Source organism: Cyprinus carpio, chromosome B19 (assembly GCF_018340385.1).
Source record: "Cyprinus carpio isolate SPL01 chromosome B19, ASM1834038v1, whole genome shotgun sequence".
Taxonomy (NCBI): domain Eukaryota; kingdom Metazoa; phylum Chordata; class Actinopteri; order Cypriniformes; family Cyprinidae; genus Cyprinus; species Cyprinus carpio.
Genome location: NC_056615.1, coordinates 20,727,653 through 20,743,330, shown reverse-complemented (window position 1 = coordinate 20,743,330; position 15,678 = coordinate 20,727,653). Strand labels below are relative to the sequence as shown.

Sequence of the window (15,678 nt, the reverse complement as noted above, 5' to 3'; positions counted from 1 at the left end):
GGGCGGGGCTATTCATTATTCATTATACACACCTCCTCGATCAACGCCCACAATATGATAAACGAGCCGCTCTGACCAATAGAAAGTGTCCCTGTTTACATATTAATGTCAGACCACCCCTGTTTCTCACTAACCTCTTCTGTGCCGCTACATTTTCAGAGATCGAACTAATTTGAACGGGAGGCTACATGCATCAAAACAACAGGACAAAGGTCGATATAATACATGTGCGTGTCAATGACAAAAAGCAATTTTAAAAAGTGCCTGGTTTTTATAAATGTATTCTTTGTTATTTATGTTGGCTTTAAAAAAAATAGTTTGCAGCATTCTCATCAAAAATCTTGATTTGGAGACTAGAAGTGCATTACTTTGATTCCTTTTTCCTTGAACAATCGTAATCATACGAATGAGTTTTTATAGTCCCACTAAAAATGTCAAAATTACTTTTAATTCGGACTTTGAATTGACACTATTCCTGATAAATATGTATGCAAGAATCATCTCTGTAACTATGACAGCGTCATGTCATTAATCTTTATATGCGCTAGAGAAGTTGCCTTGCAAGATCTGCTGGGCTGCAGTGATACGTACACAGTGGCAACATTGTCTATGAGAACGTGCCTGCGAATATGTGTAAACGCATGGCCAAAATCAATAGTTGCAAAAGACTGTTATCGGATTTGCAATAACATCCGTCTGGTCCATCCAAGTTCAAACTGCGACTGCTGTTTCTAATCATCATCATCATAATCATTCATTCTCTAATTTGTTGCCTGCTATCATTGGCTAGAATAAGTCAGAAAACGTGAGCATGTCTGTTTGGCCGACACAAATGTATTTCCACAGTACCTTGAGGACAGCACTAGACCTCGTAGCAAGCACATGGCTCAGGCACGCGCGAACGCTACCTGCCGGCGGCCTCTCCTTCACGCGATTGGTCTAAAGTAGGTCAGTATCCGCCCTTCGCCAGATCCGATTGGACAAAACTAGGTCAGTCGCTCCTCCCAGAGTTCTCCCCATGCTAGTGCCGCGTGAGATGGGAGTAAAACAACATGCCAAGGCGACTCGGTGAGATCTTTGTGGATTAGTCCCGGCAACTCTTGTCAGATGCAGAGATCAAATGGAATCTGCCTTTGCGTGTTTAAAAATGAAAACAAATACGAAGAAGGTTCCATCCACAGGGATTCTTTTGCACAGACTGCAGTTTTTGACCACACAGCTGATAGGTTTACTATGCACAATTTAAAGTGTGTAAAATTATGATGATATCCCTTTGAAATAATATTAAAACATCTGATCCTCATTAAGTTGTATGCACTAAAGGGCAAGATGTAAAGATTTTTTCTGGATCTGATTTACAACTGCATAATAACTTGTATACAAGTGTGAACCCCCATAACTTTTGACAAGTGAATTTCCATGGCTTTCATTCCTTTCATTCCATATTCAGTGTTTGCAGAGTCACGGAGAACCTAGAAATATGAGAGAATTTTGAAACTGATTTTTTTTAGGCCTCGTAAAATACATTTTTAAAAGTTTTCAAGGCATGGAAACATTTTTATAGCTTTTTCTAGTTATGCTCATCTCAGTATTGCATTGGCTAGAAATTGTTCTTGATAAGTGTGGTTTTTAAAGGAGTTTAACCAGTAATAAACAACTGAAAATTATTGGTAAAAATATGTGTGAAATGCAATTAAGGATTATAATTTTTTTTTAATAAATTATTATTATTATTATTTTAGTGCTATCAAACGATTAATTGCATCCAAAATAAGTTTTTGTTAAGATAATATTTGAGTGTGTACTGTGTATATTTATTATGTATATATGAATACAAACACATGCATGTATATATTTCAGAAAAGTATGCTGTTTTATAAATATAAAATATAATATAAATATATAAATGTAAATACATGAAAATATTTTCAAAATATATATACTGAATGTGTATGTTTATATACACACACACACACACAAACACACACACACACACACACACACACACACATATATATATATATATATATATATATATATACACACACATAATAAATAAACAGTACACATACACATATTATGTAAACAAAAACTTTTATTTTGGATGCGATTAATTGTTTGACAGCACTAATTTATTTATAGAGATGGGTGTATTTCTATTTATAATGTAGCCATCAGTCTTTTTTATTGATTTAAAGATATACTAAGTGCTCAGTTAAGAATCTCAAAAGATAGACTTATGTTTCATGCTGACTTACAAGCAAGCATGCTGTAAAAGCACTCAGAAGAACCAATACATAGATGGTGAAATAATGAACAGCAAAACAAGAAAAATGTACAATCGCTATGTAAATTTCTATCACTTCACCTGAAATTTCAGATAAATCCATGTTTTCTTTTACTAGGAAACCTGCATATGTAATATGAAAAGGAGAACAGTTCTAAAACAAAACATGAGAATACAAAGACTGTTACAGTAACTTTAAATCTTAAAATTCTTTAGTACAACATAACAGATTTGGAAACAAATTAACTTAATATATGTGATCCTGGGGGGGGGGGGGGGGGGGGGGGGGGGAGGGGGGGGGGGGGGGGGGGGGGGGGTGCACAGAATTGTTGGTATTGTGCATTATTTGGTTCAGCATCCTGCACTGCACAAGCCTTGCAAAGCAAATAGAGTTGATTTGATTTCTGAGGCCTCTCAGGCCACACAGAGAACAATACTGCCACCTAGTGAACATTGTTCGCAACTTGCAGTTTCATGTTTATTTCATTTAAGGTCATGTGAGATGATTTCCTGTATTGAACTCATTAAACTTTTGCTTGGAGACACCCGAGAGAGAAACCAAGTGAACAGACGGTTGTGTTCCTCTGACACACCAAACTAAAGTACCCTTAAGTGTATTCTTCCCTCCACCTCTAATAATGTATGGCACTGCATAGGGCATGTGCCAACACATGTGAGCTGTAAACAGCCCCATCCAGCAGAACTAGGCACCATGGCACCAGGTGCGGAACACCTGGTCGTATCCTCTCTTTTGATGTTTATAAATCATTTAACTTTCAAGCCATAAATAACCAATTAACCCAATCTGCTTACCATCACGAAGAGGCAAAGCTCTGCTTCTCATAAACATTCAGAAGAAATGCTCAGAACAAAGACTGTACATTTTCTATCCTTTTATTTGCTTTCTGAGAAACTCAACATTTCTGTTGACTCAGAAAAAGAAAACAGTTGTTTAGTATTTATATTTTGTATTTTAGTTTACTGAGAGGAAAACATTGGGAAAGTAGAGCTAAGTAAAGTATTGAGAATGAATACAATAGTGTTGGGAAAGCTGGGCTAAACTGTGGTTTGGGTTAAACAGATCAAAGGGGCAGGGAACAAAAATCACACCGATACATATATTCCCCACATTTTACAATGACAGACCCTGCCACAAACCCACCCACCCCTAAAATAGTAAAAATTAAAAAAAAAAAGTATACTTTGAATAATAAAAAAGAAAGAACACAATTGTTACATAATAAAATATAATACGCATTGTACAGTACAGACTGGCTATTCCTCGCTCCCGCTAGCCAATCTCACAACCAAAGACATTAACACTTGCCATAGAAACACCTGCAAAGGTTTCTTTACATATTTCTTAAAAAACAGAGGACATTAAACACAGGAACATGGCATTAGCAACACCATTCTGTCCCCTCCGCATCAGCTCTGCAAAATATTTTGCACGTTTTGACAGTTTCACTGCAGCGAGTCCTCTTTGAGACACTGTTCAATTCAACAATGGAGTGTCATAATTGAGGTTGTTCATAGGGAATACACAAACTATGTACTTGATTCTCTTCCCAAAACCAGTAACTTTCAGTTCCAGGTCAAACATTTGCATTTTAACAAGACAGCAAAAGGGGGAAACAAAACAACACCTCAATGAACAAAAAAGCTACGTATAATTGAGAGTAAACAAACGCTATACCATTAAGCCTTGAGTACTGGGGGGAAACTAGTTTAGAGAATAGATTGTTACGGTTCAAATTAGTTCACTTTCACTGGTATGCATCCATCATTGCAGCACAAATAAAGTTACGAAAATACATAATGAATGCATTTTTAGAGGATAGAGATGCTACAACAAATGTGCTACCAAAAAACAGTTCCATAATCTAGAATATTCTTCCCCTTTGGAGAAACCGTGTTAAGAGATCCATGTCGATAATGGATGGTTCTTTAGGTACAGGCTTGTTTTCACATCAACTGAGTCTTTTATTTTTAAGAGGCACTCCCTTGGTTATTGTCTGACCACGGTTAAGGAGTTGAATGTGTGGCGATTAACACCAAAGTCCTCTATGCCTACTTTCACGTAATCCTTGCCTCGAAAACATCAGTTTTAGATGTCAATTTACTTAGTGCCTGTAACCTGTCACAACTGTTGTTCTTTCAGTCTGTTCCTCTGCCTTCTGATCTGGTCCATTAGTCCCCTTTATTGACATTTTGATTCCTCTACTGACATGCCGACAAGCAAATTTGTGGCGCTGCAGGAGAGTGCCGTTCCAGAATCGAGAGGGACATCGAGAGCAAGAGAACGCTCCTTGAGACAGGTGGTGGGCCCGATGACGAAGGGCTGTCAGTAGCCTTCGAGAACGTTTTCCACAGACTATGCAGCGAAGGCGAGTCTGACGGCCATGTTTTCTTGGCGGATGCCTGGTCACACGGTGCACTGAAAGAGTTATGTGACTTGAAAAAGTGGTAAAGGGACAGACAGGGCAAGAGTATGACTTTAAGGGAACAATGAGAGACTGCAGGCCTCTAAACCTTAACCGCCCCACACGCCATGTGCCTCCACCTACATTTAAACCAAGCCCTCCTCCAGTAAACTTGGCCCATTTCAGCTGAGCTATCCACTTCTTCTTCTTTAGCTGCTGCTGAAGCCTGCACTTCTTTCGTTTTAAACACATATTCCTCGTGGCAATTTCGTAAGCACTGAATCCAGACATCAACTGCATGCTACTAGACAGTTTATATTTTTTCTTTTTTTTTTTCTTCTTCCTCTGGGTGCCATCTGCCTGGGCCTGAGGGCTTTGCTGTAGATGTTGAGGTTGCATCGAAAAGGGGTGCTGTTGCTGGTGGTGTTGAGAGTGCTGGGGTGGTGAAATGTGGATATGAGGTGGAGTGGAATGAACAGTGTTACTTGGAACCCCTGAATAAATTAGCTGCTTCCCGTTGATTGGCTGTTGAAGCTGGAGGGGACCCATAGTGGGGTTTGAGTAGTGCAGATGTTGGGGGTGTGAAGTCACATTTGAACTGTGATGTCCTGATTCTGGAGTGTAGAAGAGTGGAGAATAGCCAGAAGGCTGAGGATGCTGCGTGAGAGCAATGGTTGAATGGGGCTGTTGTACTCCATGACTTCCACTTTCGGGTGTTATATGAAGGAGTGCATTGGTTGCAGCCTCACTCTCGGAGACAGATGGGGCAGTTCCAATAGATTCACTTCCTGTTGGTTGTGTCGTTGGCCCAGTACGAGTCAAACCGTGTTGCGATAATCTATGTCTGGTCAAGCTGTTGGAGTAGGAAAATGCCTTACCGCACACTTCACACGAAAACAGTTTCTCCCCTCCGTGTTCGTGAATGGCTTGGTGATGGGCAGTCAGGTGGAAGTGATGGCGGAAAGATTTCCAGCAAATCTCACATGTATATAGCTTTGGAGGGGGTTGGTTGCTTGTGGTAGCATTAGATCCTTGAACTTTATCCTGAGAATAGGAGTAATAAGCACCAGGGTTGGTCTGATCGGGTTGATCTTGATTAGCGGGTGCCCCCTGATTTGCAGCAGATTTGGTTTTACTCCGCCTCGGCTTGAAATCTCCCCGTAGATGCAGCTTTTCATGCCTTTTCAGACTCTGTGCATATCCAAAATCTTTTCCACAAAGGGTGCATTTGTAGTTCTTCTCCCCCGAGTGAACAGTCTGATGTTTGGTAAGGTGAAACGGCTCCCGGAAGTCTTTACCACAGATGTCACAATGAAATGGCTTTTCCCCTGTATGCACGCGTTCGTGCCGACGTAAGGTCTCACGTCTGCTAAAGCCCCGCCCACAAACAGTGCATAAATAAGGCCTTTCAGAACCATCTCCAGCAGCACCATTGCTCCTCCGACGTTTCACTCCTTCTCCTGGAGCCCCACCAGGTCTGGGCTCTCTTTTCTGTCTGGGCTTCCGTGGCCGCTTGGGTTTGGCATTAGGATTGTTGGCATTCTGTGAGTTAGGTTGTTGCTGTTGGGTGGGGTGAGATAAAGGTATCATTGAACCACTCAGGCATTCTTCATTCCCACCATTTCCTGCGGATGTAGATGAAGAGGTACCCATAGACCCAAAGCCAAGCCCTCCTAGCAGACCTCCGATAATGTCTCTCCGTTCCTCTCGCCCCCCAGTATTGTTCATCTCAGCAGGCAAGACAGAGGCGGCAGCAGCTGCAGCAATGGCAGACATGGCACTACTTGTGACTTCATCCTCAGAGTCATCCAGAAGAGAGGAGAGAGGCAGATGAGACTGCGGTTGGTGATGGTGCTGCTGATTTTGAGGGTGTGGATGAAGTGTGGGGGCTAAAGGAGCTTTTCTGAGGGCTGGACTCGACATGCTGTTGCTACAGGAGTCTCCAGAATAGGATGATGGGTTGGCCTGTTGACGACGATAGTCATCGACTCTGTAGGAAGTTTGGTAAGGATCTCTTGAATACTCAGGATTATACTTCTCTTCAGTTTTGCCCACAGGGTTTTGATTAACACTTCTTCCCTGTGAATACAGACTGTCACAAGACATCGCTGCTGTGCTATCCTCATTTTTGCAAAATACCAATTCTTTTGTGTCATCCATTTGTCCACCTGGAAAGTCACTTTCAACCTTGCCCTCTACTGAACTTATTGAGCTACCATCACTGCTTCTAGATCTCCTCCCTGGCTTGCCACAGTTACCTGATGCAGCATGGTTAAGCAAAGAAGTGCTCTCTCTAAAGCAGCGGCCACAAGCAGGGCAGCGGTAGGGCTTATCTTCATGAATTTTCTCATGCCGAGTGAGAGATTCTCTGCGGTTGAATGAACGCTCACAGACAGAGCAGGCATATGGACGAGCTCCAGAGTGGATAACGCCATGCTGAAGGAGGTGCCCTCTCTTCTTGAACCCTTTTCCACATTCATTGCAACAGTATGACTTATCTGGACTTGAGCAAGCGGAAGACATGGGGTCTGTATTCTCATGCTGATGGTGAGCATTTTGCGAAATTCCATCTTGTGTTGAGTGGGGGATATCTGACTGATGCTGATGACTTGGGTTTGTGTTTGTGCTGCTGTTGGGACCACCACCATCTTCTTCATGGCAGCGTATGTGTCGGCGAAGGCTTGGGAGGTGGGTAAATGTCTTGCCACACTCTCCACAATGAAAGAGAGACTCTTGCTCTGGCTGTGTGATATTGGGAGCCATTGATTGCTGATTTTCGGGCTTGGGGTTTTGAGAGATGTTTGATACCAGCACGGAAGCAGAATTTGAAGATGGGGCAGAGGAAGAAGAGGAGGAGACAGTTGAAGAAGAGGAGGACGGTGTTGACGAGGAGAGGATGGAGGAGGGGTCACCACCAAGACCCCTCATACCAACCCCTCCACCTCCTCCCACAAGACCAGAGGACCCATCATGGCCATGTGCCCCAGAGCTGGCATGGCAGTTAGCACTACTTGTACTGCTGCTACTGTTATTCTCTGACTTTCTCTGGGGCAGGTAGCCAGCCATGGCTTTCTTTCTCCTGCTGCCACTACCTCCACTTCCTCCAGCCCCAGATCCACTATCTCCTTTCCCATCATCTTTTGGTACGGAGAGATGGAGTGGGAGTGGCAAAGGCAGGCCTGCTTCTTGTTGCATTAGAGAAGCCAGCTGATTAGATGAAAGAACAGGAATACCTTGGAAATCAAAACCACCAAGAGGTGAAGGTTGGGGGGCTGGGTGTAGAGGGTGGTGTGGATGCGCATGGCTGTGAGGGTGAGACAACGCATGAGGTGGCAGCTGCTGCTGCTGTTGCTGGGGCTGGGGCGTTGGATGGCCATGGGTGTGGGAAGGATGGAGGGCTGGAGGAGGAGCAAGACCTGTATTTGAATCTGCAAGGCCGAGATGATTATGGGGACCCTGCTGAACTAGAAACTGTTCTAAACTGGCGTTTGTGGGTACTCCAGAAAACAGGTATTGGTTTGCAGCGAGCATGCAACTGAACTGCTGGTGTAAACTTCTTGCATCAGACTGGGCTCCGACTAATCCAGCCACTGAGCTGCTACTGCTGGGGGGATTATTAGAAGTGGTGGTTGAACTCGAAGGGGAGGGCGATGACGAGGATGGCCCAGGAGATTGCTGAGGAACAGAGAGGCCAGGGTGCAAGGGTGGTGGCGCTGATGTTACAACTCCTCCAATTACCCCAGATCCTCCTCCAGTACCTCCTCCAGCAAAATCGAAACGCCCCATTCCTGAGTGAAGCTGCTCCTGCGCTAGCACAGCCTCAGCAGGGTGAAATGTGCGTAGGAACTGTGGATAGCCAGAGGCAGAACTGCCACTCCCGCTGCTGCTGCTCATCTTGCTTGATTTACGAGTGCTTTGTGAAGATGAGGATTGAGTTTGTTGTGGAAGAGGTGGAGGGGGTGCACTCATTTTGGCAAATAAGGATGAAGAATCCGCAAATGCATTACTTCTAGATCCTTGAAGGGAACCGAGGCCAAGCCCAGACAGGAGACCACCAGATGCCTCACTCTGTTGTTGCTGCTGCTGTTGAAGCTGCTGCTGGTGCTGAAGTTGGACCTGTTGTTGGTGCTGCAGTTGTCTTTCCAGCCCCAGTCCTTTGAACTGGTGAGCCTGGTGTCCACTGAGCATTTCTAGAATGTCCATGGGGTACTTTCCAAACTGGAACATCTCCCTCTCACTGTTGAGGGGTGTTCCAAGGATTTTTGTCCCTGTTCACTTGCTACTGCAGAAAAGTGGACAATGTAATCTAACCTAAAAGATGTGCAGAAAAAAAACAAATCTGGCACAAGGGCCACTAATAATCAATATAAAGCTTTAAAGTAATCTGCTAGCAGCTCCAGTTTTTACAAAGAAATGCCTGTGTGGGAATAATTTGTCTGATGTTATGACTGTCCATCCCAAACAAAGTTTTGGCTAGTAGTGGGCCACTGCATGTGATAAAACTCTGGAAGTCTTGGATTAAATAATAATCTATAAATATAAAAAAGGGTAAAGGTTGTTTACAATATCATGCAATAAACACAGGTCTGCATTAGTCTTTCAAAGTTACTATAGTTACAGTTAAAATAGTAAAAACATGTCTACTAATATCATATGAAAATTTGCTTCACAAAATCTGTTTCACTAAAAAGCAAACCATTTAGTGTTGAAAGCCACTTAAAACTGAAGCAACGAGGGAATGTCTTTCTTTTTCTGATATTGGTGTATTCCTTTGACAACATCCGAATAATATGGTCCCACTTTTTGATTTCCTCAGTAATGTCTTTATTCAATGAAAAAGCTCTGGTGAGCAACTTTTTTTTTTCCAATTGTTCCAAGTTGGAGTGAAAAGGTGAAAGTTCAGATAGTCCACAGGGTGTATCCAACCTCTGTCTTGAACACCTTAGCTGGAAGACCACAAACACAGTACAGTGGTTTGACCAAGTTATTCCTCCTCTCTGCCGTGGGTACCCTGTCAGTCCTGATTTAAAGAAAAGAGAGATCAAAAATAGTAAGAAGATTTTAAATCAAAGGACAAATATTTGAAAAGTATATCAAGAGATTGCTACAAACAAGACATGAGAAGCAATGACTCACAAAGCAAATGCAAAACTTTCTAACACAATTCATTAAAATCACTTTCTACCACAAAAAAAATCCCAAAGACACAAAGATAAAAGACATAAAACACAAAAAGATAACAGACATGAATCAAATTAGAAAGAATTTTAGAACTCTAATGGTAAAAAATGTAAAAAAAACAAACAAACAAACAAACAACATCTAAATACCTTAAAACAGGGATGTCAGAAGTACTGTTACTTTTGTACAACAATAATACCAAAATTAATTACTCAAAAAAAAAGAAAAAAAAAAAAAAAAACTTACAGCAGTGTTTACTTAATAGAGAAATGCATGACACTGCATAACCATCGTTTCAATTTAATTTTTAAATATACACACTCTAATATTTAACTACTTACATACAGAAGCATGTTCAATGCAGTAGTTCAATATAATTTTCCTGTGGTGTTGAAATGTATGGAAAGGTGTGGAACAACACAGAATTTCACTGGCATTTACAGGTGCAACGGATCGTAGATGATCCGTGATCCGCACGGACCAGGCCTCACGGTTCGGCATGCGTGTGATTCACGAATTAACTGGTAAGTTTAATCATCTTAAAGTGAAAGTTTATCATTTGCACATGTTTTGTCTTGCCAATTTACATATTCAAGCAATTTTAACTTGCGTGCTGTTTTCTGTGCGCTTAGCCACTGAAGCACGCACACGCAGAGAGAAACACCGCATGAACACCAAACTGATTCCTCTTTCACATACACACAAAGTTATGATAAAATACCCGTTTTGGCAAGTATTCTAGTAAACACAGTCGTTATGTCTTAAGTGAATGAAAACTGCTGAGAAAGAAACCTGATGTGTGTCAGTATTAGGTCTGTGCATTTGGTCTTAAAGGGACGGCAGCCAATAAATACCTGCTTCTGTCTGCTAATCAAATAACACCACAGCTTTAACAAAGATTAATCTGTATTTAACTTGAGCAGTGAGCACTGTTGTTATTTTACACTGAATTATTACATTTCTGCACCTGAATACTAGCTTTCACTAATTTTTTTTTTTTGCCGTTTCAAAAAAATGATCCGATCCCTGACTCAAAATCCATAATGTGATCCAAACCGTGACTTTTATTATCCGTTGCACCACTACTAGCACTGGTACCAACTTCTGCATTTTAATTACCTTAAAATCATATTGACAGAAAACAAACCATAAACAGCTGACAGTTAAGAACCAATTTTTTCACAATTTAAAAAATTAGTATGAGGCTAATAACTTTATCTGTGTTGCCAAATAGCACTGCTATGACATGCAAACATTATTCATGGATAACATGCACACTGTGACTGAAGAAACAACAAATAAAAAATCACCTTCATTTATATAAACGGTTCACATTCATTCACACATTCCTGTAAGGAACTGTTTAAAAGACCCCTGGTTCTTTTATTCAGTGTAAACAGAAAGCATAAATTTTACACTTTTGTAAGTTATTACATTCTTTAGAACTTTCTATTCAAGGAATCCTGAAAAAAATCTAAATTAGTCCTTAGAAGTGCTTATAACTTTCAAAAGGAAATAAGCTGCAACTATTTAAAAGACCACTAGTTGTTTTACTCAGTGTAAACAAACATCACCAAATTAGTCACAAATTCATGCATACCTAAAAATTAAAATAAAGCTTTAATTCTTAGTTAAATAAAGGAATGTTAGCTTTAAAACATGCAGTGTAACAATACTATATATATATATATATATATATATATATATATATATATATATATATATATATATATATATATATATATATTTTTTTTTTTTTTTTTTTTGCTGTGGTATCCAAATTGTTATTAAATAACATGATATTTCACTGATAACAACTACTGAAAACGTAGTTTTACAACAACACTTCAGTATAGTAACACTGACAGATTACCAAACCATAATGCATGACGTCTGAGGGCAAGGCCAAATAACATGTTACCAGGTTAAACTCAGTATTGTTATCAGGTGCATCTATGTCTAAGATGATCTGTACAACCCGTTGTCAGATATGCAAGCTATGTTATAAATGACACATGCTAAATTTATTCTAAGCAACTTAACTGTAAGTATTTTTCAAAATATGCATAATTAAGAACTAAGCAAATAAGAATCATAATAAATCAATAAGTAAACTGTCCACATTCATACATTCCAAACAAAGTGGTCCTTCGAAATTCTAATGAGGACTTGATTTTGATAGATATTATATTTGTCAAAAGTAACTCAGCTGAAATTATTTAAATGGCCACTGGTTGTTTTACTCAATGTACAAAGGCACCCAAACTTGCACAGCAAGTTATTTATTAAATAAACAAATAAATGACTGCCAACAGTGACACAATTTACCTGAATTTATCTTGTATTGATTTCTAAAGACAGACAGATAAATAAATACTGAGGTAAAACCACACCAGCCAAAACAGTTGAAACATTCATCCACACATTCCAATACAAACTGGTCATTACAAGCCCTTAAACCTGTCAATATCAAATGCTTATATCTGCACAAATCAAATCCTTATAATAGTCATAAGTAACTGAGCAGAAACTACTTAAAAATACCAATGGTTGTTTTACTCAATGTAAACAAAGGTGACCAAATTCACACTTGTACAGCAATTTATGTATGACACAAACAAACAAATGGCTGCCATTTACATGAATAAATATATTTTTAATGTAAATATAAAGATAACAGACAGTTAAATACTGAGCTATATGTGTGTGTGTGTGTGTGTTAGATATAATATATATATATATATATATATATATATATATATATATATATATATATATATATATATATATATATATGTATATGTATATATGTATGTTGTGTGTGTAAGTCCTAAAATATGACAAAATCAAAATCCTTATATTTGTCCAAAAAAAATTAAGTCTTTATACTTGTCAAATGTAACTGAAATGCAACTAAAAAAAACACTGATACCAATAACTCCATTAAGAGAACATGCATGGAAAAGTAATCAATAATCAGCAATTTACTGAGAAAAAAAAAAACAAAACAAACAAAAAAAAAAAAAAAAAAAAACAAAAACAAACAAACATGAAAACCTTGAGCTCAGCAAAGAAAACCAAATGATGGCACAATGTCAACATAAAAGACAATGGGCAAAATCTTCATGCAACTACAATTAAATTCCATTGTATAACTGAAAACTTACCAAAGCCTTTGCAGGGTGAAAGAACAGCGCCGATTGTTCTCTCGGATGGTTGTGTGGACTGTGAAGGGGGACGAGGGAGAGGGGGAGAGCCGAATTCCCTTTTTCAATCACATCCCTCTATGGCACAGCAAAAAGTTTCAAAATAAAAAATTACAGCAAAATCAGAGCTGTTAAAGGTACAAACAACTTGGCGTTATCATGCACGAATTTAGCTTCAATGCGCACATGCTACTCGTTGCGTAGAGGCTAACAGCATAACAGAAACATAAACAAGAAAGTGCCTTGAGTGCAGACAGCCCGTCAGATGAATTCAGCTTTCAAGCCCACTTCACTCTGCTAGCCTCTTAGCTAGCTAAATAAAGACGTCGTACCCTTTAACACTGCAACAGAATCTATTCAAAAGCTTTAGTATCCCACCTGGTCGTGAACGGAGAAAGTCCTCTCGAAGAGCAATGCGTGAAAATAATAAAGCTAAAAAGGGCGCCGAAAGCGTAGATGTGCACAAAGGCGGTTTCCGATTTCAGGTTAGCAGGTCATTTTTCCTCATCCCGTGGAAAAACACTCTCGCAGGCCTCTCCATCGCTTTCGATCCGTTAAACAAACCCCAATTTCCGCTGACTGCGCTCGCTAATGCTCAACCTCGCGCGAGATCGTTCTCATCCTAAGATTTAGAGCGAAACTGCCCTTCAAGTCCGGTTTCCGATTAATTTTTTTTTTTTTTTTTTTTTTTTTTGCGGATTATGGTCGGCCAAATATTTTCCGCCCCGTGTCAATTTTTAGTGCCCCCGTCTTCCTTTGGGTACTTCTGTTCGCCTCACAGTGGTCGTTTCCGGGCAGTGATACAAGTTCCGGGTGGTGTTACATGTTAAAACGTCCGAAATTGTCCTGCTTAGCGTACTGAAATCAGTATGTAATGAAGCGGGGTCAAAGAAAGGCTTTTTTATTCTATGATGTATTTGAGTTTATTGAGGTAGGATGACAGGGACATGGTGCGTAACTTAGTTTCAATAAAACACCCCGAACCCGTCGTACAGTTACGGGGTTAGTAAACCAGTGTCTAAAAGAGCCAAAGGCAAAAACTAATGGCGCGCGGCACGTTCTAAATATTCCACCGATGTGTGACGTAGTAACACATTCTCAAAACGCACATTTCTCGAACTTCCCGCGCGAGACTCAAAAACATCACATTTAATCTCGCTCGCGCTGCGCGTTGACTGATACAAAATAGCCAATCGGAACAGCTGTTTCGCGCATATACGAGCCAAATATTAGAACAGTTATTTCACGTTGCGAGAGAACGACAGAGAGAGAGAGAGCGCGCGCGCAGCATTTTTAGACATCACATATTTTTTTGGAAATGATGCAGGGCACAGCACCTCTCTGAAGCCATTTTACCAACATGCCGCCGTCTCTCCCCCCCACCCTACCCGAACATAAGGTCCTCGCCCACCCTGCCCCTCAAAATGGCGAATGCCGGCGATGCCTCGTCCGTCTCCCTCAGGAACCATTTAAGAACCTGAAATGTCCCATTTTAGATCAATAAATATAAAACAGAACATTATACTGAAGAAAAAAGGATTTGATATCAAATAGAAATATAATGGAGCCTACACCATAGCAATATAAACTAAATAAAAATAAAAAAAACTAGGTTTAAACATTTTACACCACTAAGTAATATAAAGAAAATAAAAAAGATGAATGAGTGCAAGCGAAGGAAAAGCTGAGATTTATGATAGGCCTATGTTAATGTGCGGAACCCACTTTGAACCTTTAGACAATGCATCTCTTTCATTGTTAACATAAACCATCCACACATTCTAATCCAGATTGATCCTAAATCACATATCTGTCAAAAGTTGCTAAAGGAGTTGCATCTTAACAGACCACTGGCTGTTTTACCCAATGTAAACAAACAATTCGTTTAAAGATCAAAATACTCGGGACATAATATAATGGGGTGTAGGCTAAACATCCCAAAAAACATATAGGGGATGGTTGCAACATGGCTTATTTCTTCAGTCAGGAATGAGCACTCATCCTTCCTGGATGAAATCAGGCACATGTGACCATTCCTTCTACAAATAATTATTTTCATGGTAAAAAAAAAAAAAAGTATTTTTTTAATCATGAGATTTTTTATCATACTGCCTAAGTTGCTGGTGTGAAGCATTGTAAAAACATGATTTATATCTGTGTTTTTTAGCTTCTAATAGGCATAGCTAGCATGTGTCAAAGATATTGTGTCAAGTTAATATACCAAGTTTTGTCACGGCTGTCAGTGAGGGGACAGTTGCAACACATTGTTGCAACCGTCCCAACCTGCTGTCCCTTACCACAACAATGATGTAAAAGCTTGCCACAACATTACATAATTGTAATTTTATGGATTAATAAAGAACCCTTTCAATAGATAGGTATTTAACCTTTTTTATTTAAGTAAAAGTGGACTAATTTCAAAAGTGGACTCAAGTCATTTCCATAAAATGGTAGATTTGTCTAATTTGATTTTTAAAAAGTAAGACTTATTACCACTCTTAACTGCTAGTTGGTCAAACTTGTTCTTAAGACAGTTTTAAGATAGCGGCTATGTTTACACAATGGCCTCAATTCAGTACTC

The 15,678-nt window shown here is 39.8% G+C and overlaps 1 protein-coding gene across 1 annotated transcript; it reads right to left on the bottom strand.

Annotated features, from left to right (window-relative positions):
• Positions 1 to 3,165: 3,165 nt before the first annotated feature.
• LOC109083781 lies at positions 3,166 to 14,421 on the bottom strand. The gene is made up of 3 exons (XM_042745655.1): positions 13,476 to 14,421; positions 13,059 to 13,175; positions 3,166 to 9,730 (listed from the first exon to the last, which is right to left on the bottom strand). The coding sequence occupies exon 3, from the start codon at positions 8,935 to 8,937 to the stop codon at positions 4,411 to 4,413; it is 4,527 nt and encodes a 1,508-aa protein (XP_042601589.1). The 5' UTR covers positions 8,938 to 9,730; positions 13,059 to 13,175; positions 13,476 to 14,421; the 3' UTR covers positions 3,166 to 4,410.
• Between the last annotated feature and the right edge of the window lie 1,257 nt (positions 14,422 to 15,678).

Coding starts and splice junctions, on each gene's coding strand:
- LOC109083781 (XM_042745655.1), bottom strand. CDS start 8,937: ATGTTCCAGTTTGGAAAGTACCCCATGGACATTCTAGAAATGCTCAGT.